Below are 27,130 nucleotides of genomic sequence, written 5' to 3' on the forward strand. Positions count from 1 at the left end.
ACACTGCAGCTCTACCAGCATCTCCTGTTTGGTGTCCTAAGTTTAACAGTTTTATTCAAAAGAGGAGAGAGAAAGGAAGGAGGACCTGAAGCCTAACAGAAGTGTATCAGGGGAGAGGATGCTGTAGGAATTACTCAGAGGCAGCATTTCCTGTTTTCCAGGTTTAGGTTAGACAGTTTGGGGAAAAGGATTGAAGAAAGCCCAGTTTATGAATGGACAGTTGAAACACAAATGTAAAGAAGCAAACTCTTTCATCAAGCCTGAGAACAACGTCCTTATAATTGCTGGAGAATGGGGATAATAGAGTAGAATGGTTCCTTTACCCAGAAGGGAACTCATTGACCTTGGAGGACAGAAAGGGAAATTAGGAGAACTCTCAAATGGATTGATGTTCTTTCCATTGTGAGAAAATCACAGAGAACTGCCTGCAATTAGCAATGAAAATATAATTAACCACTTGGCGCCTGTGGCTTGCCTCACTCATTGCCACACTCCCAGCCTGAAATGTTTAAACCAAGTAGCTCCAGTGATCGCAAACGGCATGTGTAACCCAACTTGTTGAGAGACTTGAACACAACCTTGCTGAAAATCACTCTGTCAGGGTTTCCTCACTCTCTGCCAAAAAGGCTGTCAGAGCTTGTTTCATTGTAAGTACTCTTTTCTGAAACTATCAAGGGCAGATATTGTTCAGTTCTGGAAATAACAGGAAGTGGAATGATTTCTGCATAAATTAGGCAGAAGCATCTTTGCTAAGAAGGTAGTAGGAGAGTTTGGATTCCATCTGAAAAGCAGTGGAGGGGTATTTGCCAGCCTCGTGGAATTCTCAAATGGACTTTCTTGTTCTGGCATGGTCAGCCAGCTCTTGTCTTTATGCAGCATACATTCACATGGGTAAAGACAACTAAAAATAGAGTGGGGCTGATAAGTGTTATGAAAAAAATAGAAAGGCTGGAGAGTCCTAGGGGTGGGTGGGTAGTCTTTATATCGACTGGCTGAAGACGGCCTCTCTGAAGAGAGAGTTGGGCAGAGACCTGAAGGAAGTGAAGAGATGAGAACAGTGACTGTCGCGTGCGAGGAACAGAGCACAGGAGGGGGAGCAGCAGGTGATGAAGTAGGAGACGCCATGGGGAGGCGTACCACTGAGGCTTGTTGGCCACTGGACGGACTCTGAGTAGAAAGAGGTGGCAATGGAAGTGTGAACTGATTTAATGCCAGATGTGCCTTGAAGGAAGAGTCAAGAAGACCGCTGTATAGGTCAAAGTGAGGAAGCAAGGTGACTTCTGGGTTTTTGACCAGATGAAATTTCCTTGTTTCTGTGAAAGCCATATTTTGGAGGGCCAGGCTTCTGACATTTCTGGGTCAGAATGATCTTCTAGTTTCATAAGATATGAAAGCAGGAAGAGGCCTTAGAGATCCAAGAGAGTTCTAAGAGGGTAAGAAATTGGAAGAAGGTAACATAGTGAGTCATTGGGAAAGCCTAGCTCCCCATCCAGGTTTTTTTTTTTTTGGCCATACCTGTTTCTCTCTCCTTGGGTTATACTGAAAGTGAAAGTGTTAGTCACTCAGTCATGTCTGACTCTTTGTGACCCCATGGACTGTAGCCCGGCCTCCATCCTCTGTCCATGGGATTTTCCAGGCAAGAATACTGGAGTGCATTGTCATTCCCTTCTCCAGGGGATCTTCCCAACCCAGGGATTGAACCCAGGTCTCCCACATTGGAGGCAGATTCTCTACCATCTGAGCCACCAGGGAGGCTTAGATGTATTTGAATGAGGGACTTTATTTATTGTTCTTTTTATTTTTTCAAAAACAATTTTAGGAATCTTTACTTAAAAACAACCTTATCTTAACATGGAGTAACTTTGGTTTTACGAGCAGCAAGCAAAGTACAGAAGCAAAAATGCATTACAGGAGCATTAAGTTCTACATTAGGTCACAGCGTCTAATCTGAAATCACACCCATAATATCATTTTTCAGGATATCTGGGAAATAGTTATTTCCCAGGATGTCTGACCCATAACTACTCTATTTTGACTTTTAATTGTAAAAAAAAAAAAAAAAATTCTTTTTTTTTAATAGCCAAAGCAGATTTCACCATTAATGACGTCAGTGTTTTTCTAGGTATGAGAAGATGCAAGAATTGGAACTCATAAAACCTTTTTCTGAAAAGATCTAACTATCTGAAGGCCTGTTCTGCCAGTTGTTTTTTTTTTTTTTTTCAGAGCACAGAGTGCCTCATTCCTGATTTTCACCCTGAACTTCTTTCAGCGGGTGTTGAAGGTCAGCAGCTTGCAATGGTCATGATGTAATCTTTATAGAGGCAGCTGGCAAGTACCAACTTCCAGTCAGCAGGGTCCCTTCATAGCCACATATCTGACCATGTGACACCATTTCATGGCCATTGTGTCCCACGGTGCTGGGAAGGCTCATTCCCAGGTCTAGGGAAGTGATGGGCCACTCAGTGTGCTAAAATTGGACCAGGCCTTTCGAGGGACTTTATCTTAACCTATTTTCCTTTATTAAAGTTTTAATGATGAAGGCTCTGGTTTTCTATAGGTTGCTGTATTTGAACATGGAGCAAAGCCATGTTGAGCAGGGAAGGGCAATGTGTGGAGAAGGATGAAAACTGGGCTGGAATTTAGGAAGGATGCATTCTAGATCTGCCTTGTTTCATTATGAGCTTTGTGACTTTGAACTGTCACCTTGCTTTATGATCTCCAATATGTTTTTCTGTTCTAGTAGTCTATAGATCTATATATATATTTTGAAAATTTGCTTCTAGTGGAAGATTTAGTGGCTGTGTTTTAAAAGGGTTCAGAAGAACATGGCTTTTGCTTTTTCATTTATTTGTTTTTGGAAACTCCATTTTCAAAAGCTCTGGCACTTTCCTTTATGTGGATTTATGAGGCGAAAAGGGAGGAATGCAGAAGAATGCAAGATAGTGGTAAAACTGAATGGTAAAAACAGGAGAGAAAGACAGTGGGAGAGTAGTAAATGGTAAATGAAAAAGGTCCAAATTAAAATGGCAACATTCTTAAGCCCTGGTTCCTTCTGCAGCTTTACGACTATCTTGTGGGCAAGCAAGTGTGGGATGTGCTGGGAAGGACCTGGCAAGGCCTGGTGTGGGCCACTGGTGCTATTAAGTCATCGTCTGGTAGAGTACTGTTTTGTATAAGAACCACCACCACCTCCATAATTCCCTGTCTCCTTAAAAAAAGTTAATACCAATGGGCAAGTTGTGACTTAAGACTGGGCAGCCTGAGAAGGTTGGTTGCCTCGTGGTGATCAGAAGAGGGAAGGGGGAAGCTGAAGTTGAGGAGAAGCACTGCCAAAGACTCTCTTTAGATCACCTTCCCTGGTCCACTTGTGGCACTTAAAATTCTGTTAGTTTCTCTGAAGGCCTGCTTGGAAACTATTTGCTTGAAAAGACAGCTGACTGAGTGAATGAAGCATTTGATATGTAGAATACTTGGCACTATCTACAAATCTTAATGTGATCTGAGCTAGGTGTCTCCAGGTAGCTCGTCTATAGGACAGCTTTATGACTCAAGTGGAGAGAAGTGGGGGAAAAGGGATAGAAGAGATCACAGATGCTTGAATTTGTTTCAGCTGAGCCTTTTACTGCTCTTCAAGAGAAAATCAGTTTAAAATCCAAAGAAAGGGCCAGAGAGGGAGAAGGAAATTATACTTATTCAGTTAGACTGCTTTTTTAAAAAATTAAATTAGAAAACCTCAATTATATGAAATAATGAAGAAAATAGATGAAGCTTGCCCAATTATAGAATGATTCTTTTAAATGAAATAAACGTAAATTTTAAGAAAATGGGATTTCTTGAGGAACACAAAACAATTTTGAAACCAAGTCAGTTATATATGAGACAGCTCATTCTTTATTGGTTTCCCTGGTTATATAATACTTAAAAAATAGTTAATGCCTTTATTTCCATTTTGACACTTGTTGAAATTAGAGAGGACTCACTGAGGTGTTATTGCCCAAGCTACTAAGGAAGATAAATGACAAGTTTTAAAAGACCAACAAAGGTTACAGAAGTTCATTTGCAGGCTCCCTCAGAAGTCTTCCCACAACTTTATTCCATGGTTGACTGTGTGGCTTAGCTTCTTGCAGCCGTTTTCCTAAGCAGGTGGGAGTAGGGAAGAATGAAGTGTAAATCCCCCTGTGTGTGCTCTTTTCCTCATGATGTTATGGGCTAATCTGAACACTGTCAAGAAAAAGGAAGAGAGCCATTCAGCTGCCTTAGGGACTCACTTCTCTTTGGGTTTCTGTCCCCCATTTATTGTCCCCCTGCTCCTACACACCCCTCTCCCAATATGTATGCCATTTTCAGGACAAACCAACTGGTCTTCAGTGACCTTTGTGGCTTAAATTTATAAAATGGATATGTGGTTATATTTTCTTATACTTTCTCATTTGAACAGTTTGAAGTCTATGGTTTCTTGAATCAAAAGCAATCTGAAAGTGTTTCTAATAAAAATCATAGAAATTGTTCTAGAAGCTGTGTTTTCCTGAGATTCTAATCATAAAATTATACACTTAGAGCAGAAGCTAGAAGTCTTTCCAGAAAAAGAGTATATTACTGACTATACCTATCTATATATATATATAAAATACACATATAATTGTTTCAAATTGTTTTATTTTACTCAATATATTTAAAACTTAGCCATTTCTTACAATTTACATTTTGTTCATTTAAGAAAGTTATTTTATAATTGGGCAAGCATTATCATTTTCCTTTATTATTTTACTTTGTTTCACATAATTGAAGTTTTTAACATTAATTATTAGAAACTACCAAATGCCTGGAATTATGCTGGGCTGGAATTAGATAATAACCTGTTCCTAAATTCAAGATTTTTCTGAAATAACTTAGTATCTATTTATAAAATATATCAATATATTTCTTGAAATAAAACTGAATTAAAATACAAGGCACAATTCCTTGCTTTCCCTCTGCAATTTGTGGCAAAGTTGGGACTTACTGGATCTCTCGGTGGCCTTGAGGGAGGAGGTGGCGAGAGATCCAGTAAGTCCCAACTTTGCCACAAATTGCAGAGGGAAAGCAAGGAATTGTGCCTTGTATTTTAATTCAGTTTTATTTCAAGATGTATATTGATATATTTTATAAATAAGGAGAAGGCAATGGCAAGCCACTCCAGTACTCTTGCCTGGAAAATCCCATGGATGGAGGAGCCTGGTAGGCTGCAGTCCGTGGGGTCGCTGAGGGTCGGACACGACTGAGCGACTTCACTCTCACTTTTCACTTTCGCACATTGGAGAAGGAAAGGGCAACCCACTCCAGTGTCTTGCCTGGAGAATCCCAGGGACGGGGGAGCCTGTTGGGCTTCCGTCTATGGGGTCACACAGAGTCGGACACAACTGAAGTGACTTAGCAGCAGTAGCAGCAGCAGTTCATTTAAAAGTAGGAAATTTTATTCATGCTGTAATTAGCTGTCTGGAAAGCTGGTTATAGGAGTACACTTTTTAGTGATAAAAGGGATCCAAGGGAACATTCCTTATAATCTATATCTGCCCTAGTCTTTGTTTTGTATATCATGTCTTATAAGGCTGAGGCTGCTTTTGTTGTTTTGATCAAACCTTCCATGTTAGTCCCAATCAACTGAGCACAATCATCAAAGTGATATTTGGGATTTTAGGGGTTTGGTTTTCCTAGTTTTTGTATTGCTTCTCTGATGTGCCATAGCTCAGGAGCTGTATTTTTAATGTCTCACTGGTTTCCCAGGAAAAAATTGCAGTTGTGAAAAGTTCACTCAACACCCTTAGCTCGCCTACTTTTTTCTTGATTTAAAGCTTATTGGTTTCCTAACTCTGCCTCTCTCACACAATTTCTATGGCCACATACCAGCAGGGCACACTGCAGGCAGGATCTTGCTGCCTTTGTGAGTGTGTATAGCTGGGGAGGCTGCTGACTAGCTGTTGGGGCAGTGCCTGGTTTGTGATCACAAGTGCCACTGACTCAGGGGCAGTGGGCTGTTTATAATAGCACTTACCATTCTCTGCTGGGAGATTTGAGCCCTGATGATTTCAGACCATGTGGCTGATGCAATCTAGTTCATTTTCATTTGCAGCAGGCAGGGTGGTGACAGAACAGCTCTGGAGACTTAAAAATGAATGATTTACCTAGAAAGACTTCCAGTGTCTGCCCTCTGGAAACTGGCAGGAGAGTCAGGAAAATAGGCCCCCTGGCACAATTCCTATGGGTTTTGCAGCCAGTTAGAAACACTTTCAGTTTGCTTTAGATTCAATTTTGAGACCACAGTTTTTAAAAACTGTTCAAATGAGAAAGTGTAAGAAAATATGCCTAGAAGTTCACTGAAGACCATAAAAGACTTGGTTGACTTGAGTCCAGAAAAAATGGCATAGTTTGGGTCTTAGAAAATATAAGAGGGCATACTGTTCTCTAAACTATACCATGCTGGCTTTGATGCTTAGATTTTAGTGTCTTTCAGAGATACTTCAGTGATACCTCTGTTTTTCTCAACATCTTCCACAAGAAAAGATAGTTTGATATGGCTGTGTGACAACATTTTTTTTTTATTCCGCCAAATTGCAAACTAGCCCCTTGCCAGCCTAGGAACTCAAGATAATATTAGAATCTCAGGGTAAGTGAAACTTTTCAGTTTAGGCTCCGTTTACCTCCTGGGCCATACACTGAATGTTTGAGGGGCAGGAGGAGATGAATAATCTATTTGCTTGCAAGCATTTTTGTTTTCTTCTCTAAACATCTACTTTCATATGAAGAACATATTTTAATGAATATAACAGATGATGAAAAGAAATCAACTGAGAAAATCATTGAGGGGGAAATGAATTACTGATGTGCAATAATTCTCATGTCCTAGAATAGGGGTAATATTCTATTGATATTTTCCAGGAAATAAAGTAGATCATTTAGATGGAAAAAAGGGATAGAATTGTGCTAAATTAATTATGACATTAATCTGCTATGAATTTGGAGTAAATTTTATTAGAATGAGTTTGGAAGCACATGTGAACTGTTCTTGTCAGGATAAATTGCATCATTTAGAGATGAGTGATCTTTGTACTTGTGTAGGGCCTTTCAGTTCAGTTCAGTTCAGTTCAGTCGCTCAGTCGTGTCCGACTCTCCGCGACCCCATGAATCACAGCACGCCAGGCCTCCCTGTCCATCACCAACTCCCGGAGTACACTCAAACTCATGTCCACAGAGTCGGTGATGCCATCCAGCCATCTCATTCTCCGTCGTCCCCTTCTCCTCCCGCCCCCAACCTTTCCCAGCGTCAACTCGTCTCATGAGGTGGCCAAAGTATTGGAGTTTCAGCTTCAGCATCAGTCCCTCCAATGAACATCCAGGATTGATCTCCTTTAGAATGGACTGGTTGGATCTCCTTGCAGTATAAGGGACTCTCAAGAGTCTTCTCCAACACCACAGTTCAAAAGCATCGATTCTTCGGCGATCAGCTTTCTTCACAGTCCAACTCTCACATCCATACATGACCACGGGAAAAACCACTGCCTTGACTAGACGGACCTTGGTCGGCAAAGTAATGTCTCTGCTTTTTAATATACTATCAAGGTTGGTCATAACTTTCCTTCCAAGGAGCAAGCGTCTTTTAATTTCATGGCTGCAATCAGCATCTGCAGTGATTTTGGAGCCCAAAAAAACAAAGTCTGACACTGTTTCCACTGTTTTTCCATCTATTTCCCATGAAGTGATGGGACCAGATGCCATGATCTTTGTTTTCTGAATGTTGAGCTTCAAGCCAACCTTTTCACTCTCCTCTTTCACTTTCATCAAGAGGCTTTTGAGTTCCTCTTCACTTTCTGCCATAAGGGTAGTGTCATCTGCATATCTGAGGTTATTGATATTTCTCCCAGCAATCTTGATTCCAGCTTGTGCTTCTTCCAGCCCAGCGTTCCTCATGATGTACTCTGCATATAAGTTAAATAAGCAAGGTGACAATATACAACCTTGACGCACTCCTTTTCCTATTTGGAACCAGTCTGTTGTTCCATGACCGGTTCTAACTGTTGCTTCCTGACCTGCATACCTTCACTTTGGTATAAATCTTAGATTTGAAACTGTGCCTGGTTGATGGTGACTAAAATTACCTCTTGCTGCACAGAACCTTATATAGTCATTTCCATCTCAACCACACATTTTGTCAGATGAGAAATTCTGAGTCCAGTCATCAGAACCAGCTCCTGAAGGCACAGGGAAAATGGGGATGGACCTGCTGAACCACTACCCTCTTGTGGAAAGGTCTGCATAATTTCCCTTTAGAGATTAGCAGGTAAACTAATTTAGAGTTTAGTAACATTCTTTGTTGATAAATTCATTTAGCACAAATCTAGGCTATCTGTTCTAGGCGACTGAATGCAGCTTAAATAGCCACCAGAGGAAGCGCTCACTTGTATGTATAAGACTTGCACTTTAAATTTTGATTTGCCCTCTTATGGAGCAACCTTCTGATTCATACTGTTGATTATATGTACTGCCTGTATTCTTTTTACTCCCTCTTCTTGATCACTTGAAGGCTTGTTATATAACTTTTCAAATGCTGGCTTTATGGAATCAAGACTACAGGGGGTTATTGCCAGCCCTCATGAAACAGGAGTACTACTAATTTTTACTAAAGAGCCAAAATTTGGGGCTAGGTTTAGGTACAACTAAATTTCAAATCACCTTCTGACAATAGTACAAATTTTTTAATGTCCTAAAATGCTTGACAACACTGAAAAAAAAAAAAAAAACACCCCACAAAAACCCACAAAACAAAGCACACCACATAATCTCTCCTTAGTTCTTGGAGTGTTCTGAAGCACCAGGAAAATCAACTCTCATTTTCATTTGAAAGTTCTAATTTTTTCTCTCATTGTTTTAGGAAATTTGGGGCTCAAGGATCACGACTTACTGGAGCAGGATGGGGAGGCTGCACAGTTTCAATAGTACCTGCTGACAAGCTGTCCAGCTTCCTGGCAAATGTGCACGAAGCCTATTACCAGAGGAGCAACCGAAGCTTAGCACCGGAGAAGCAGAGTTTGTTTGCTACCAAACCTGGAGGTGGAGCTTTGGTTTTCCTTGAGGCCTAAACAATGTAAAAAATCTCCAAGAAACTATTTAGAGCATTTAGGGACTGGCAGGACTTCTTATGCCACAGTAAATTAATCCTCCTTCTGTTTTGTATTATGAAGAAATGGTTGCTATTATCAAGATATATTTCCAAAGAAATGGTTGAAAGCTCCCCATGCTTCATAAAGATGATTTTTCCACCTGAAATATGTTTTCTACCAATAAGGGCAAAGATTATGCTTAGAGATCTCAAGATAATTACTTAGATTTATTGATTTCAAGATTTTTAAAGACACATGGTAAAAGACCATCAATATTGGTACCTCGTGGATTGTACCTGAATTAAACGTACATTCTTAAATACAGTTTACTTCTGGTTTCTCCTGGCATTCTTCCTCCTCAGGGTCTTCTGTTGATGATGATGATGACAGTGATGCCAAAAATTCTCTATCAGTTAGAGCTTCAAAACGCTATTAAAATAATACACTATTAAGGATCCACAGATTTTTCTGGATATTATATACTTGAAAATGAGATTCTCCCAGTTATCAACTTGAGGGAGATCACTTAAATTTTTTTTTCAAAAAATGGATTCAGGAAGAAAATCCCAGGCTGATTTAATTTTTTTAACCATTTGATACCATATAAACAATTACTTTCAATTCTTTTGGCCCTGAACTTTCTTGATCATAATAGAGATACTTTAGATTAAAAAAAAAAATACTTCAAGTTTTTATCTCTGTGCACATGGAAATAGATAATTATCCAAATATTAATTCAGATAATTCAATTTATTCATGGAATTTACTTTATTTCCACTCTATCCTACTTTTTAAAAAATGCCTCTTTAGTCCAGGATGCATGTTTACTATTCTAGGTAAATCCATCTGTGCCTTGCATCCTTCATTGTATGTCTAGCAAGGCTTGTTTGTACATGTGAACCAGTGTAGGGCAGGTGTGAGGCATGCAGGCGAGGTATGAAAAGGCTGAGAGTTGGGTAGGGTTGTTGGTAGAGGCCTGTTTATCAAAATGGACAGAAAGTTTGGCCTCATGGTTATGGTTAATGAGTGGCTGTCCCCCAGATAGACTACAGGAAGGTCTCCCTGAATTATATCACAATTTAGACCAAAAAACATTTTGTTGGCATAGTCAGATAATTGAGGGACAGCAGTTATTTGGCATAAATTATCCAGAAGTTTATCACAATTTTCTGTTATTCTCAGCTTGGTTTTGTTCAAACACTGGGCATCTTCTTGAATCTCAGTTTCAGAGAAGCTGAGACAAAACTGGCTGTAACATTTCTCAAAGAACAGCAGTCATATACAAGCACTAGGAAATCCATTATTCTAAAATAAATTTTGGTACATTTTTATTTTTAGCAGAAAGGTAAATTCTTGAGAAAACTTAAGTCAAATTTGCTTGCATTTAAAAAATTGATTTAAAATTATAATCCTTTAATAATTTTCCATTTTTCCACAGAAGATCTGTGGTTGATTGACATATAGTTCTTTGACAATACCTGAATTATTGTAAAAAATGCACTTGCTTTTGCTTTGCTATTCTATTTAAATTTTTCACATGAGAAACCTTCTTTACAAAATAGGTAAGTAAACATTTCTTGTGCACACTCTGCTTTGGAGGACATAGCCATTCTAAGCTTGAATCTGCTCCCGTATTTATCTTGATGTCTGGCTTGAAGAAAACTATTTTTCCAATGAAACCATCACCTAGTGTTATTCTAGAAATTATGAAAGATACTGAACTCATTTGTGGAAAGGAGAGGGCTAAAGAAAGTGAAGTCCCTCAATCGTGTCCAACTTTTCAGGTCTGCATGGACTGTAGCCCGCCAGGCTCCTCTGTCCATGGGCATTCTCCAGGCAAGAATACTGGAGTGGGTTGCCATTTCCTTCTCCAGGAGATCTTCCCGACCCAGGGATCAAACCTGGGTCTTGGCAGACTCTTTACCCTCTGAGCCACAGGGAAGCCCAAGGGAAGGGAAGCCACGAGGGAAGATTTTCTTTCTTTCTTTCTTAAAGGATGAATAGAATTTGAAAGCTGGGGAATAGGCAATGCAGATGATCCAAGTATATAATTATGGATAAGCACCGTATGTTCAGAAGACTTGGTGGGAGTAAAGGGTTTGCCTTGGGATGGATGTAATGGAGAATAAGATCGGTGATATTGGTTGGAACCAGATTTTGAAGAGCTCCGTGTTCAGCAGGTAGACCAGGTATTGCAAACCAGCAGCCCACAGGCTGTGTCTGATCTACAGATTTATATAGTTTGACCTCCAGGGTATTTAAAAACTCGAGTCCTAAACAGGACTCTTACAGAAGAATCTGGCCCACTCCAGTGTTCTTGCCTGGAGAATCCGTGGACGGAGGAGCCTGGTGGGCTGCTGTCCATAGGGTTGCACAGAGTCGGACATGACTGAAACGACTTAGAATGCATGCACACATTGGAGAAAGAAATGGCAACCCATTCCAGTATTCTTGCCTGGAGAATTCCAGGGACAGAGGAGCCTGGTGGGCTGCTGTCTATGGGGTCTCACAGAGTCAGACACGACTGAAGTGACATAGCAGCAGCAGCTGGATTGCAAATGGTAAAAGATCTGATAACACTTCGGCCTCCATTCCTGCAGAGGCACAGTGACCTAGATGTGAGGGAGCAGCGGCCCTGCGTAGCTGAGGCACAGACTCTCCAGTGTGCTGTGCTTTCCACAGCTCGTTAGTTTCCCTAATACTCAAGCCTTTTACCGTTCACCAGCTGAGGTCATTTGCTGTTTACCAGCTTACTTCCACAATTTTTTTATACTAAATAAATATCTCTCTGTACCTGTGTCTCTAGCAGTAGTAGTCAAGAGAGGTCATGAACTAATGGGAGGAATAATTTTTTGTGTGTGGACAAATCATTCTATTTGTTTAATATTTAACACCCCAACACTGTAGGAGATGCAAGAGACTCAGGTTGGATCCCTAGGTCAGGAAGAGCCCCTGGAGGAGGGCACGGCAACCCACTCCAGTATTCTTGCCTGGAGAATCCCACGAACAGAGGAGCCTGGAGGGCTACAGTTCATAGGGTTGCAGAGTTGGACACGACTGAAGCAACTTAGTATGCATGTACTCCTTTGTTACCTTTCTGGTTCATGGGCCTTTGGTTAGATTCTTTGATCTGTTTTTGACATTACAGCAATAGCCAATGAGGATTGCTCTAGATTTTTGCATGGAAGCCTGGTATGCTGAAAAGCTCTCTCTTATCCCTACCTCAGAATGTCCAACCTTCAGATTTATTGTACACTATTCTCTACATGTTCTTTCTTGTTGGAAGGGAAGAAGGACCTTTAGCTTTAACAGGATTGCCTATAAGTAAAGGAGGAGGAGAAGGGAAGGGAACAAAGAAAACTCCAGCCTTTTCTTTCCTTCTTATGCTGCTGCTGCTAAGTCACTTCAGTCGTGTCCGACTCTGTGTGACCCCATAGACGGAAGCCCACAAGGCTCCCCCGTCCCTGGGATTCTCCGGGCAAGAACACTGGGGTGGGTTGCCATTTCCTTCTCCAATGTGTGAAAGTGAAAAGTGAAAGTGAAGTCGCTCAGTCGCATCCGACCCTTAGCGACCCCATGGACTTCAGCCCACCAGGCTCCTCCATCCATGGGATTTTCTAGGCAAGAGTACTGGAGTGGCTTGCCATTGCCTTCTCTACTTGAGTCCTATTTAGAGCCTTATCATTTTTAATGTTCCTGTTAATTGAGGGCAAGGGTCATTCATCTAACATAGGAATCCAATATATTTTTGTTGAATTATTACTGCGAAATAAAATATGATTTCAAACACCAATAATTTTCTACTAGTTTGAAATTCTGCTTTTTGAGGTTTTCAGTTGTATAAAATGCTTCTGGTCAGAAGCAAAGATGGGGATGAGTGAGCATGAGCTTGTAACAAATCATGCTGCTGCTGCTAAGTTGCTTCAGTCATGTCTGACTCTGTGCGACACCATAGATGGCAGCCCACCAGGCTCCCCCGTCCCTGGGATTCTCCAGGCAAGAACACTGGAGTGGGTTGCCATTTCCTTCTCCAATGCATGAAAGTGAAAAGTGAAAGTGAAGTTGCTCAGTTGTGTCCGACTCTTCGCAACCCCATGGACTGTAGCCTACCAGGCTCCTCTGTCCATGGGATTTCCAGGCAAGAGTACTGGAGTGGGGTGCCATCGCCTTCTCCACACAAATCATGAAACAGAGATTATACTAAATGTACATGTGAATGATTAAATAACAAGAATGTATTCTATCCTGCTACTGTAACCTGGATGTGAAAATGATATGTTGCTTATTAAGTATTTTCCAGTCTTCATAAGAGAAGCTAAAGAGAGAATTCTCAATTATTTTCAGAAAAAAAAAAAAAAACAAGAAACAACTTACCAGTTGATGGAGGAAATTCTCAAAATCACTCTTAACTTCATAGGGTTTCTTGGTAGCCTTTGCTTGGAGTCTAATCATGAAAGCAAGACAACTGGTAAACAAACTAATTGTTTTTATACTGACACCAACTAAGAGCCAGCATTTACAGGGTTTAATATGCTAGCATGATGCTAAAGCTGAAACTGCAATACTTTGGCCACCTCATGCCACGAGTTGACTCACTGGAAAACACTCTCATGCTGGGAAAGGTTGGGGGCGGGAGGAGAAGGGGACGACAGAGAATTAGATGGCAGGATGGCATCACCGACTCTGTGGACATGTTTGTGTGAACTCCGGGAGTTGGTGATGGACAGGGAGGCCTGGCGTGCTGTGATTCATGGGGTCACAGAGAGTCGGACATGACTGAGCGAGAACTGAACTGAACTGAACTGAACTACTTTGCATATATTAATTCAATTACTCTGACCATATTCCTAGGAAGTAAGTTCTATTCTCCTGTATTATAGATGAGGAAAGAGGCTTAGATAGGTTAAGTGACCTGTCCACAGTCCTTCAGCTAGCAACTAATAGAGGATTTGTACCCACGCAGTGAGACTAGAGCCCTCTATTGTAACCACTGTGTGCCACTGCATCCCAGCAGAGAAACACCCTCTTCAGTGAGAGGGTTCGCACAGTATTCCCTTAACTGACTCCACTCACTGTGCTCCAGTGGAGATTGTAGGATGAGTCACTGGGGAGGGAAGAGTAAGAGGAACTGGTTTGGGAAAGATCTTGGCAGGGGAGAGAGAGATGAAAAAGCATGGAGGGTGATAGCGCTTACCTAAACTGTAAGCTCACTGAGGGTGGGGATCTAGGAATCTATCATGATTTCAGCCACCAACTACTCCATTCAAGAAATATTTATGAAGGAATTAAATAACTGAATTGAAGGGGCAGCAGGAACCTTTCCAGAGATTATGGATGAAGGCAGGAGCAGAGGCAGGCCAAGCAAGTAAGGATAGGAACTTGGGACAAGGGAAAGACATTAGGAAGAAAAACATAGGTCAGAGAAAGAAAAATGAAAAGGGAAGAAGGATATTAATTTCAGTGGCAATTTTCAAGTGAAACATTTAAAAATTATACCGTGAAATCTGTAGGAAGTAAAATTTTCTAAAAATTCCAAACACACTTTGCTTAAGCATGAAGTTTGGATTAGCCAACCCCTTATAAGGCCTGCTCTACGTTTCTTTAGCATTTAGTCTAGGGTTCCCCGAGAGCATGCAGTAAGGCTGCTTCTTCGAGGTCTCTTGCATTAGTGTTCTCTGACTGACAAATGCTCCCTCACTCATTCTCTACATTATCTCTGCCAATTTTATCTCCTCAGCCTGGGTTTTCTCCTCATTTATTACCCTCTTGAGCTCTCCTTTCCTGCTTTTCTTAATCTGGCTCTTCTGGTTGCTTTGGGTGTCTTCTTCATAGCACTGTTTAAATACACTCCAAAATATCCCTGGTGCTTTTTTTTCAGTAATACTCTCTTAGAGTCTTTTTGACTGCAAGTCATTCTGAGACTGGTTCATCTCGCTTTGTTAAAAATCAATCCATCTTCAGTTCAGTTCAGTTCAGTCGCTCAGTCATGTCCGACTCTCTGTGACCCCATGAATCACAGCACGCCAGGCCTCCCTGTCCATCACCAACTCCCGGAGTTCACTCAAACTAATGTCCACCGAGTCGGTGATGCCATCCAGACATCTCATTCTCTGTCGTCCCCTTCTCCTCCCGCCCCCAACCTTTCCCAGCATCAGAGTCTTTTCCAGTGAGTCAACTCATCGCATGAGGTGGCCAAAATATTACAGTTTCAGCTGTAGCATCAGTCCTTCCAATGAACACCCAGGATTGATCTCCTTTAGAATGGACTTGTTGGATCTCCTTGCAGTCCAAGGGACTCTCAAGAGTCTTCTCCAACACCGCAGTTCAAAAGCATCAATTCTTCGGCGATCAGCCTTCTTCACAGTCCAACTCTCACATCCATACATGACCACAGGAAAAACCATAGCCTTGACTAGACAGACCTTGGTTGGCAAAGTATTGTCTCTGCTTTTTAATATACTATCTAGGTTGGTCATAACTTTCCTTCCAAGGAGTAAGCATCTTTTAATTTCATGGCTGCAATCAGCATCTGCAGTGATTTTGGAGCCCCAAAAAATAAAGTCTGACACTGTCTCCACTGTTTTTCCCTCTATTTCCCATGAAGTGATGGGACCAGATGCCACGATCTTTGTTTTCTGAATGTTGAGCTTCAAGCCAACCTTTTCACTCTCCTCTTTCACTTTCATCAAGAGGCTTCTTAGTTCCTCTTCACTTTCTGCCATAAGGGTGGTGTCATCTGCATATCTGAGGTTATTTATATTTCTCCCGGCAATCTTGATTCCAGCTTGTGCTTCTTCCAGCCCAGCGTTCCTCATGATGTACTCTGCATATAAGTTAAATAAGCAGGGTGACACTATACAGCCTTGACGTACTCCTTTCCCTATTTGGAACCAGTCTGTTGTTCCATGTACAGTTCTGACTGTTGCTTCCTGACCTGCATACAGGTTTCTCAAGAGGCAGGTCAGGTGGTCTGGTCTTCCCATCTCTTTCAGAATTTTCCACAGTTTATTGTGATCCACACAGTCAAAGGCTTTGGCATAGTCAATGAAGCAGAAATAGATGTTTTTCTGGAAGTCTCTTGCTTTCTCCATGATCCACCAGATGTTGGCAATTTGATCTCTGATGCCTCTGCCAACCCACTTTTAATTTACAGTCCCCCTCTTCTTATTTTTAAATAATAGCTTTGTTGATATATCTCATACCCTAAAATCCATCCTTTTAAAGTTTACAATTCAGTGGGTTTTAGTATATTCACAAAGTTTTGCAGCCATCACCACTACCTAATCTACCATCTTTGTCTTTCCTTTCCATGAGTATCTTTTATTGAAGACTACAGATAGAAACTTGAACACTCTGCCTGTAAATTTAACAGGCTCACTGAAGTAAGATATCTATCTGAGTATTTCCCCCTTCACATTCTTTAGCAGTGTGCCATTATATAACACATATTTGAGTGCTTCTTGTAGGTGGTGGAGAAGACTCTTGAGAGTCTCTTGGACTGCAAGGAGATCCAACCAGTCCATTCTAAAGGAGATCAATCCTGGGTGTTCATTAGAAGGACTGATGTTAAAGCTGAAACTCCAATACTTTGGCCACCTCATGCGACGAGTTGACTCAATGGAAAAGACTCTGATGCTGGGAAAGGTTGGGGGCAGGAGGAGAAGGGGACGACAGAGAATGAGATGGCTGGATGGCATCACCGACTCTGTGGACATGAGTTTGAGTGAACTCCGGGAGTTGGTGATGGACAGGGAGGCCTGGCGTGCTGTGATTCATGGGGTCGCGGAGAGTCGGACACGACTGAGCGACTGAACTGAACTGAAATGAACTGTGAGTTGCTCTGAAAATTGGTCTACATTCTTCTGCATATCCTGAGTGGTGAGAAATCCTATCCTCTATAGATCTGATTTCTGAGAACCTGGAAATAAGATCTTATAATTTGTGTGTTGTGAAGGTGAAAGCCGGGTAATAGAATTTTTGGTGAAAAGTGAACTAAGCTTTTAAAATTATGAGCTGAATTTTCTCATTTGACTGGGAAACTGGGTTTACAAGTTGAAAAATAGCAGTCAGAAGTATGGCAGTATGACTGGAAGAAAACTGGTTTATTTGAAGTGCTGTACTCATTGGACATTTATCCTTGCTTATGTGGATATACTGGAAGAAGAAGTGGGTTAGTCCCAATGCCTTTTATTTTTCTTTTTTACACCCTCATTTATGAAACAAACACATGTGCCCAACTTTCTTTGTTTCAGGGGGTACAATGTTTGTATGTATAGGGGAAGCAGCAGGGGCAGAAGAGGGACAAAGAACTAGCCTGAGACCATCTAAATAGGTTGTTTTTCTATAGTTCACATCTTCTGTAGGGCAAGGCATGGTTATGGATCTTTAAAAGGCCCTCAGCTTAAGTCCTATGCCTGGTGGAATAAAAGGAGATGGTGATAATGTTTAGCAATTGATTAAATTATCAGAGTAAGGGATTATATGGATAAAATAGTGCTCAAGCGGATGAACTATTGAGTAGAAAACTTTAGCAGATATTCCAGTTAATGAATTTTCACATATTAAACCCACTGTGGCTTACATAACACATTGATTCAATTAAAATATTTTTTAAGTACTACAAGTTGAATAAGCAACAAACCTGTGAAACTCCTTGTCAACTTTTTCCTGTCGCTGTCTTAGGAGTTTTATTTCTTCATTAATTATGTGGTTTTCTCTATAAAATAAAATTTGGAGTTAAATTTTTAAAATAATGCAGGCAGTTCTCATTGAGAAAGAATAAATCAACAATTTGCTGCCTTCCACATATCAGTTCCTTACAAAACTTTTCAGCATCCCCTCCCAGTGCATGACTTTTGGTATGAGGAGTTCCCCATCACAATCTCCCCTTATAAACATGCACCAGAGGCATCATCCATGTTACCTAAGCATGGTCTGGACTCCACCTTGCTGCTTCCACACAGACTGTCTTACAAGGTACCCATCCCTGTTCTTCCCGCTGAAAATAGGAAGCCTAAGGGTTCTGTATGTGTGTCTGTGTGTGTGTCAGTGGGAGGGGAATGGGGCCTCAGGAAGTACCAGCTCAGACTTCTGTCCTGCCTGCTGGATGGAATAGGACTTGGCTGACTACTCTTGGGTTTACCTCTCTTTGATGTGTTTTCTGAACAGAATCTGGTACCGAAAGGGTAGGATGCTCATCCTTTCTCCCCTTTAAGGGCAATAAGACAGCTAGGCAGTGACCTTGCTATCATAGGTGGAAGAATTGGACCCTGCCAATTTGTTCTCATAAAAACTGATGGACATCCTCATTAAGCCATTTCATGCTTCCTGGCACATAAGAATACTATAACTGGCTAAGAGTAATAATTTTTAGTTAAGCACGAAAAACTTAAAATGTTTCCCCAAGAAAACATTTCAGAAAAGACCCCCTGCCTTTCCTCCACACCACCCCTGCTCCAAAAACTCCTTCTACTGCAAACAATCTGTCTGTTCTCCAGGGCTGATCCTTGTAAATGAATAATACTCCAATCTCTGTTCTCTGGAACTGTCCCCTGGTTTCTCCACGTAGCAGTACATCCCCCCACCCAGCCCACAGGAAAGCTTCCTTCCTTCTTTCAATCCCTGACACATGCCCGGTTGCCATGGTTACAACATACCATGACACTTACCTGAAATGAATCTCCGAGTCTATTATAAGATGCTCAGAGGTGACTCTTCTTGTCAGTAAAATAAGGAGCTTAGTTGTAGATAATTTCTGTGGTCACTTACAGTTTTAAAAGTGTCTATGATTTTATATTTATCATTATTGTGAAGTAAACTTACATTCTAAAATCCTTTCGGTTCTTTGCAAATTGTCTTTTTGACTCCTTTAGAATATCACGATAAGTTGGTGCAGGTGGTGTGATAGGCCTATGGTTAAGGAAAAATTTTCAACTAGGAAAATTTGGCAGAGGTAAACAGCATCCTTCAACGGGGGACTCAGGGAGCCATCTTGCCTGGGCTTCCCAGGCATGAAAGGTCTCAAGTATAAACGTGAATATTATGTCTGGGGTTGCACTGAAAGGACCAAAAGAAGACAATATCCATCAGACCACTGCAAATTTATATGCACGATCTAGACCATACCATCCATAGTGCAAAGGACTTATAGTTTCATAAATCCCATAATTACTATGTACATGTTTTCTGTGTGTGTGTGATTTAAAGGCAGTGATTTGTTAAATGTAAATATTAAAACTGTACTAACATTTTTGCACTCCTTTTCCTATTTGGAACCAGTCTGTTGTTCCATGTCCAGTTCTAACTGTTGCTTCCTGACCTGCATACAGGTTTCTCAAGAGGCAGGTCAGGTGGTGTGGTATTTCCATCTCTTTCAGAATTTTCCACAGTTTATTGTGATCCACACAGTCAAAGGCTTTGGCATAGTCAATGAAGCAGAAATAGATGTTTTTCTGGAAGTCTCTTGCTTTCTCCATGATCCAGCGGATGTTGGCAATTTGATCTCTGGTGCCTCTGCCTTTTCTAAAACCTGCTTGAACATCTGGAAGTTCACGGTTCACATACTGTTGAAGCCTGGCTTGGAGAATTTTGAGCATGACTTTACTAGCATGTGAGATGAGTGCAATTGTGCGGTAGTTTGAGCATTCTTTGGCATCGCCTTTCTTTGGGATTGGAATGAAGACTGACCTTTTCCAGTCCTGTGGCCACTGCTGAGTTTTCCAAATTTGCTGGCATATTGAGTGCAGCACTTTCACAGCATCATCTTTCAGGATTTGAAATCGCTCAACTGGAATTCCATCACCTCCACTAGCTTTGTTCGTAGTGATGCTTTCTAAGGCCCACTGGACTTCACATTCCAAGATGTCTGGCTCTAGGTGAGTGACCACACCATCGTGATTATCTTGGTCATGAAGATCTTTTTTGTACAGTTCTTCTGTGCATTCTTGCCACCTCTTCTTAATATCTTCTGCTTCTGTTAGGTTCATACCATTTTGTCCTTTATCAAGCCCAGTACATCAAGGTTGTATTGACACCCTGCTTATTTAATTTATATGCAGAGTACATCATGAGAAATGCTGGGCTGGAAGAAGCACAAGCTGGAATCAAGACTGCCGGGAGAAATATCAATAACCTCAGATATGCAGGTGACACCACCCTTATGGCAGAAAGTGAAGAGGAACTCAAAAGCCTCTTGTTGAAAGTGAAAGAGGAGAGTGAAAAGGTTGGCTTGAAGCTCAACATTCAGAGAACAAAGATCATGGCATCTGGTCCCATCACTTTATGGGAAATAGATGGGGAAACAGTGTCAGACTTTATTTTTTGGGGCTCCAAAATCACTGCGGATGCTGACTGCAGCCATGAAATTAAAAGACGCTTACTCCTTGGAAGGAAAGTTATGACCAACCAAGATAGCATATTAAAAAGTAGAGACATTACTTTGCCAACAAAGGTCCATCTAGTCAAGGCGATGTTTTTTCCCATGGTCATGTATGGATGTGAGAGTTGGACTGTGAAGAAAGCTGATCACCGAAGAATTGATACTTTTGAACTGTGGTGCTGGAGAAGACTCTTGAGAGTCCCTTGGACTGCAAGGAGATCCAACCAGTCCATTCTAAAGGAGATCAATCCTGGGTGTTCATTGGAAGGACTGATGCTAAAGCTGAAACTCTAATACTTTGGCCACCTCATGTGATGAGTTGACTCACTGGAGAAGACTCTTATGCTGGGAGGGATTGGGGCAGGAGGAGTAGGGGATGACAGAGAATGAGATGGCTGGGTGGCATCACCGACTCGATGGACATGAGTTTGAGTGAACTCTGGGAGTTGGTGATAGACAGGGAGGCCTGGTGTGCTATGATTCATGGGGTTGCAAAGAGTCGGACACGACTGAGTGACTGAACTGAACTGAACATTTTTGTAACTCTGGACATTGCTTCATTTCTATATAGACTGAAACCTCAAAATCTCTTGGCTTCTATGAGATTCTGAAAGTGACTGGCAGCATATGTTGGCTGCCTCTGCTAACTGCATGGAAAAAGGTAATAAGCAGAAGATATAAGTGTTCTGCTAATGAACCTGGGGCTCTTATACTGTCTGTTCCTGTTATAGCAGTGTATGTGTCCCTAACCCTGGTGTTAACCCATGTCTGTGTCTGGAAAAGCAGACACTTGCTTCCCTTCTGAAGTGGCAATCAGAAAGTGACTTGAAAGGAGGGCAGCCCTCATCTTGTGTTAATACCTTAGGTTCATTGATAAAGTAGGAGCTCTTAAACCTCTGCTATCATCGAGACACAGAGAATGAGTCTGTATTTCTATGCTCCCACTCTCCTACCCGAACCATCCTTCAGTATCACCTCCATCTTTCTCTGAATGCAATTTACTCATTTAAAACATATTTAAGTTCCCTTCTAGGATGTTTTTGATGCTCATTTAAATCTTAATTATCTGGTATAAGAATGTTAGGAAAAGTTCGATGGATATAGTTCCCAAGACAGGTAATTTCCTGAGTAGTGTATCTCAATTGAGATAATCAGAATGAAAAACACGAATGGCTTCACAACAAAGATTCTTACAATAAACATGTATAAAATAAATATCTTCCCTATGAGGCTCTAAACTACTCAGGAAATAAATCAATTATGATTGAATAATTAGTGATTGAATATTAAGGTCTTAAATCAAGGAAAAGAACACTTGGTTTCTGCATACTCCAGACTACTTTTTCACCAATGGCAGAGTGATAAATTTCTCTCTGCCAGTCACAGAACCAGTTTTAACAGCATCACTGAGTTTCTGGGAAGCAGTATTGATAGCAGACCATACTTCATCCTACTTGGATGCAATCTTAAAAATGATAGAACGATTTCTGTTAGTTTCCAAGGCAAACCATTCAATATTACAGTAATCCAAGCCTATGCCCCAACCAGTAACACAGAAGAAGCTGAAGTGGAATGGTTCTATGAAGACCTACAGGACCTTTTAGAACTAACACCCAAAAAAGATGTCCTTTTCATTATAGGGGACTGGAATGCAAAAGTAGGAAGTCAAGAAACACCTGGAGTAACAGGCAAATTTGGCCTTGGAGCATGGAATGAAGCAGGGCAAAGGCTAATAGAGTTTTGCCAAGAGAACGCACTGGTCATAGCAAACACCCTCTTCCAACAGCACAAGAGAAGACTCTACACATGGACATCACCAGATGGTCAACACCGAAATCAGACTGATTATATTCTTTGCAGCCAACAATGGAGAAGTTCTATACAGTTAGCAAAAACAAGACCAGGAGCTGACTGTGGCTCAGATCATGAACTCCTTATTGCCAAATTCAGACTTAAATTGAAGAAAGTAGGGAAAACCACTAGACCATTCAGATATGACCTAAATCAAACCCCTTATGATTATACAGTGGAAGTGAGAAATAGAATTAAGGGACTAGATCTGATAGAGTGCCTGATGAACTCTGGACGGAGGTTCATGACATTGTACAGGAGACAGGGAACAAGACCATCCCCATGGAAAACAAATGCAAAAAATCAAAATGGCTGTCTGAGGAGGCCTTACAAATAGCTGAGAAAAGAAGAGAAGCGAAAAGAAAAGGAAAAAAGGAAAGATATAAGCATCTGAATGCAGAGTTCCAAAGAATAGCAAGGAGAGATAAGAAAGCCTTCCTCAGCGATCAATGCAAAGAAATAGAGGAAAACAGCAGAATGGGAAAGACTAGATATCCCTTCAAGAAAATTAGAGATACCAAGGGAAAATTTCATGGAAAGATGGGCTTGATAAAGGACAGAAATGGTATGGACCTAAAAGAAGCAGAAGATATTAAGAAGAGGTGGCAAGAATACACAGAAGAACTGTACAAAAAAGATCTTCATGACAAAGATAATAATGATGGCGTGATCACTCACCTAGAGCCAGACATCTTGGAATGTGAAGTCCAGTGGGCCTTAGAAAGCATCACTACGAACAAAGCTAGTGGAGGTGATGGAATTCCAGTTGAGCGATTTCAAATCCTGAAAGATGATGCTGTGAAAGTGCTGCACTCAATATGCCAGCAAATTTGGAAAACTCAGCAGTGGCCACAGGACTGGAAAAGGTCAGTCTTCATTCCAATCCCAAAGAAAGGCAATGCCAAAGAATGCTCAGACTATCGCACAATTGCACTCATCTCACATGCTAGTAAAGTCATGCTCAAAATTCTCCAAGCCAGGCTTCAGCAATTTGTGAACCGTGAACTTCCAGATGTTCAAGCAGGTTTTAGAAAAGGCAGAGGCACCAGAGATCAAATTGCCAACATCCGCTGGATCATGGAGAAAGCAAGAGACTTCCAGAAAAACATCTATTTCTGCTTCATTGACTATGCCAAAGCCTTTGTCTGTGTGGATCACAATAAAGTGTGGAACATTCTGAAAGAGATGGGAATCCCAGACCACCTGACCTGCCTCTTGAGAAACCTGTATGCAGGTCAGGAAGCAACAGTTAGAACTGTACATGGAACAATAGACTGGTTCCACATAGGAAAAGGAGTATGTCAAGGTTGTATATTGTCACCCTGCTTATTTAACTTATATGCAGAGTACATCATGAGGAACGCTGGGCTGGAAGAAGCACAAGCTGGAAATCAAGATTGCTGGGAGAAATATCAATAACCTCAGATATGCAGATGACAACACCCTTATGGCAGAAAGTGAAGAGGAACTAAGAAGCCTCTTGATGAAAGTGAAAGAGGAGAGTGAAAAGGTTGGCTTGAAGCTCAACATTCAGAAAAGAAAGATCGTGGCATCTGGTCCCATCACTTCATGTTAAATAGATGAGGAAACAGTGTCAGACTTTATTTTTTTGGGCTCCAAAATCACTATGGATGCTGATTGCAGCCAGGAAATTAAAGATGCTTACTCCTTGGAAGGAAAGTTATGACCCACCTAGATAGTATATTAAAAAGCAGAGACATTACTTTGCCAACAAAGGTCCATCTAGTCAAGGCTATGGTTTTTCCTGTGGTCATGGATGGATGTGAGAGTTGGACTGTGAAGAAAGCTGATTGCTGAGGAATTGATGCTTTTGAACTGTGGTGTTGGAGAAGACTCTTGAGAGTCCCTTGGACTGCAAGGAGATCCAACCAGTCCATTCTAAAGGAGATCAATCCTGGGTGTTCATTGGAAGGACTGATGCTAAAGCTGAAACTCCAATACTTTGGCCACCTCATGCAACGAGTTGACTCACTGGAATAGACTCTGTCTGATGCTGGCAGGGATTACGACAGAACATGAGATGGCTGGATGGCATCACCAATTCGATGGACACGAGTTTGAGTGAACTCCAGGAGTGGGTGATGGACAGGGAGGCCTGGTGTGCTGTGTTTCATGGGGTCGCAAAGAGTCGGTAATGACTGAGTGACTGAACTGAACTTAGTGGAGAAGGCAATGGCATTCCACTCCAGTACTCTTTCCTGGATAATCGCTTGGACGGAGGAGCCTGGTAGGCTGCAGTTCTTGGGGTTGCTAAGAGTTGGACACGACTGAGTGTCTTCACTTTCACTTTTCACTTTCATGCATTGGAGAAGGAAATGGCAACCCACTCTAGTGTTCCTGCCTGGAGAATCCCTGGTACGGGGAGGCCTCGTGGGCTGCCGTCTGTGGGGTCGCACAGAGTCAGACACGACTGAAGCGACTTAGCAGCAGCAGCAGATGATTGTTATCCTGAATAGGATAGAAATTCTCTGAAATAGATTTGAGAGAGAAGTTCACTCCTGTTTATTATACATGCAAAGTTTATTTTAACCCCTTAATCATATCTAGGCTCTAGAGTATAGTTTTCCGTCAAGATATAAGCCTAGAGGAGGAATCTCAAGATGGTGGAGTAGGAGGACAAACACATCAAGAATACGTCTACATGTGGAGTGTTTTTCACAGAAAATCTACTGGGAACTGGCAGAAGATCTATACAACCAAAGCTGCAAGAAGAGTCTCCGCATAACAACCGAGTAGGATGGGAGAAAAGGAGTCAGGACAGGACTGGCTTCCATGGAGGGATCTGTAAAGGAGAAAAGATCCACACAGGGTAAACCCTGGGGAACCCCCTTGTTTGCTGGGACAATAAGCTGGGACAGAGGGGCTGGAGAAGCCCAGACTCTACTTGTGAGGGTGCCTGTGTGCTGACTTGCTTACAATCAGGGCAGAGAGAGACTGGTAGCTGGCTTGCACATTTCCCAATTTGAAGTGGGCACTGGGCAGGGCTACAAATATGTGCAGTGACTAAGCACTGAATCTCTGGCAGACACACTCTGGGAGAGTACTTGATCTAGCTTAGTGGAGATAGCCTGGATCTGGGGTATATTTGGGGCCAGACTTCAGAGTCCTTTGTCACTGCTTGCATGGCAGTGCCAGGTGCAGTTGTGGTGGACTTTGTTGGTGCACGCAAAACGTTATACCACAGAAATGCTCAGTGGGTGCAGAGTCTCAGATGGAGAGCCCCTGGGGAGGAGTATGTAGTGGCTGGTTTCCCAGAGGGAGTTTACTGGATCCACCCACCTCACACAACAACTTGGAGCCACATTTGGCACAGAGACAACCCAGGTCTCAGGCAGCAGCACAACTCCTTCAATTCTTGCAGCCGCAATGCCCAAGTACCGCCCACTCCACACTAAAGCCCAATACTAGGTCTGGGATGAACATAAGAGAGAAAATGATGTGACTTTGGGCTGCTTCTAGGCAAAAGTGCAGACACCTGCATGGGTAGTGTATAGATCCACTGTGACCATATCGGCCTCACTTGCTTCATGGTTGTCTCGTTTGAAGCAGGCCATGCACTCAAAGGCAAAGGAGTCTGACTGAAGTTGACCCTCAGGGCTTCTACTCCAACAACTGAGGAGCAGACACCACCCTGACAGGACTGAGACAGCCGCAGAGCAAGAAGGAGGCCCCACCCAATATCCAGAATAGGCTCTGGACACCACATCACCAATTACTTCCCTATCACGGGTATAACAGCCAGCATACTCTGGGAAAAGATGTTGCTAGCATCTACACTGAAACCAGCCTCCACACCAAAAATATTAGATTCATAGTCTACACAGGAGTTTTTCCAGATAAAAAATCCCTTTAAAGCTATTTCTCCTAAATTCATAAAGTCAAGTAAAATGAAAAAGCAGAGAAACTACTCCAAGTTAAAAGAGAAATCCCCTGAAAGAACAAAAAAAGGAAAGAGACCTCACCAGTCTACCAGACCCTGGATTCTAAAAGGAAGTAATAAAGGAGCAAACTGTCGCACAATTGCATTCATCTCACACGCTAGTAAAGTCATGCTCAAAATTCTCCAAGCAAGGCTTCAGCAATATGTGAACCATGAACTTCCAAATGTTCAAGCAGGTTTAGAAAAGGCAGAGGAACCAGAGAGCAAATTGCCAACATCCGCTGGATCATGGAGAAAGCAAGAGAGTTCCAGAAAAACATCTATTTCTGCTTCATTGACTATGCCAAAGCCTTTGACTGTGTGGATCACATTAAACTGTGGAACATTCTGAAAGAGATGGGAATCCCAGACCACCTGACCTGCCTCTTGAGAAACCTGTATGCAGGTCAGGAAGCATCAGTTAGAACTGTACATGGAACAACAGACTGGTTCCAAATAGGAAAAGGAGTACGTCAAGGCTGTATATTGTCACCCAGCTTATTTAACTTATATGCAGAGTACATCATGAGGAATGCTGGTCTGGAAGAAGCACAAGCTGGAATCAAGATTGCCAGAAGAAATATAAATAACCTCAGTTATGTAGATGACACCACCCTTATGGCAGAAAGTGAAGAGGAAGTAAGAAGTCTCTTGATGAAAGTGAAAGAGGAGAGTGAAAAGGTTGGCTTGAAGCTCAACATTCAGAAAACAAAGTTCATGGTGTCTGGTCCCATCACTTCATGGGAAATAGATGGGGAAACAGTGGAAACAGTGTCAGACTATTTTTTTGGGCTCCAAAATCACTGCAGATGCTGATTGCACCCATGA

General features: G+C 41.7%; 2 protein-coding genes across 4 annotated transcripts in view; one reads left to right on the forward strand and one right to left on the reverse strand.

Moving 5' to 3' along the window:
* GALK2 (galactokinase 2) overlaps window positions 1-9,442 on the forward strand; it is a 152,012-nt gene extending 142,570 nt beyond the window's left edge. For 2 of the 3 annotated variants that reach the window (XM_055435659.2, XM_055435660.2), the window contains exon 10: window positions 8,906-9,442. In XM_055435659.2, the coding sequence (XP_055291634.2) occupies window positions 8,906-9,113 (208 nt within the window). In that variant the 3' untranslated portion in view covers window positions 9,114-9,442. The remainder of the gene's footprint in view (window positions 1-8,905) is intronic. The other variant, XM_055435658.2, reaches the window with a different exon arrangement.
* A 7-nt stretch (window positions 9,443-9,449) lies between these two features.
* The window catches only part of FAM227B (family with sequence similarity 227 member B), a 244,952-nt gene continuing 227,271 nt past the window's right edge, over window positions 9,450-27,130 (reverse strand). The window contains exons 14-17 of the mRNA XM_088839595.1: window positions 18,957-19,034; window positions 17,776-17,850; window positions 13,509-13,578; window positions 9,450-9,563 (exon numbers count right to left, since the gene is read on the reverse strand). Coding sequence (XP_088695721.1) covers window positions 9,450-9,563; window positions 13,509-13,578; window positions 17,776-17,850; window positions 18,957-19,034 — 337 coding nt within the window. The remainder of the gene's footprint in view (window positions 9,564-13,508; window positions 13,579-17,775; window positions 17,851-18,956; window positions 19,035-27,130) is intronic.

This window comes from Moschus berezovskii, chromosome 9, assembly GCF_049115385.1.
Source record: "Moschus berezovskii isolate FMDL1 chromosome 9, NW_MosBer_1.0, whole genome shotgun sequence".
Taxonomy (NCBI): domain Eukaryota; kingdom Metazoa; phylum Chordata; class Mammalia; order Artiodactyla; family Moschidae; genus Moschus; species Moschus berezovskii.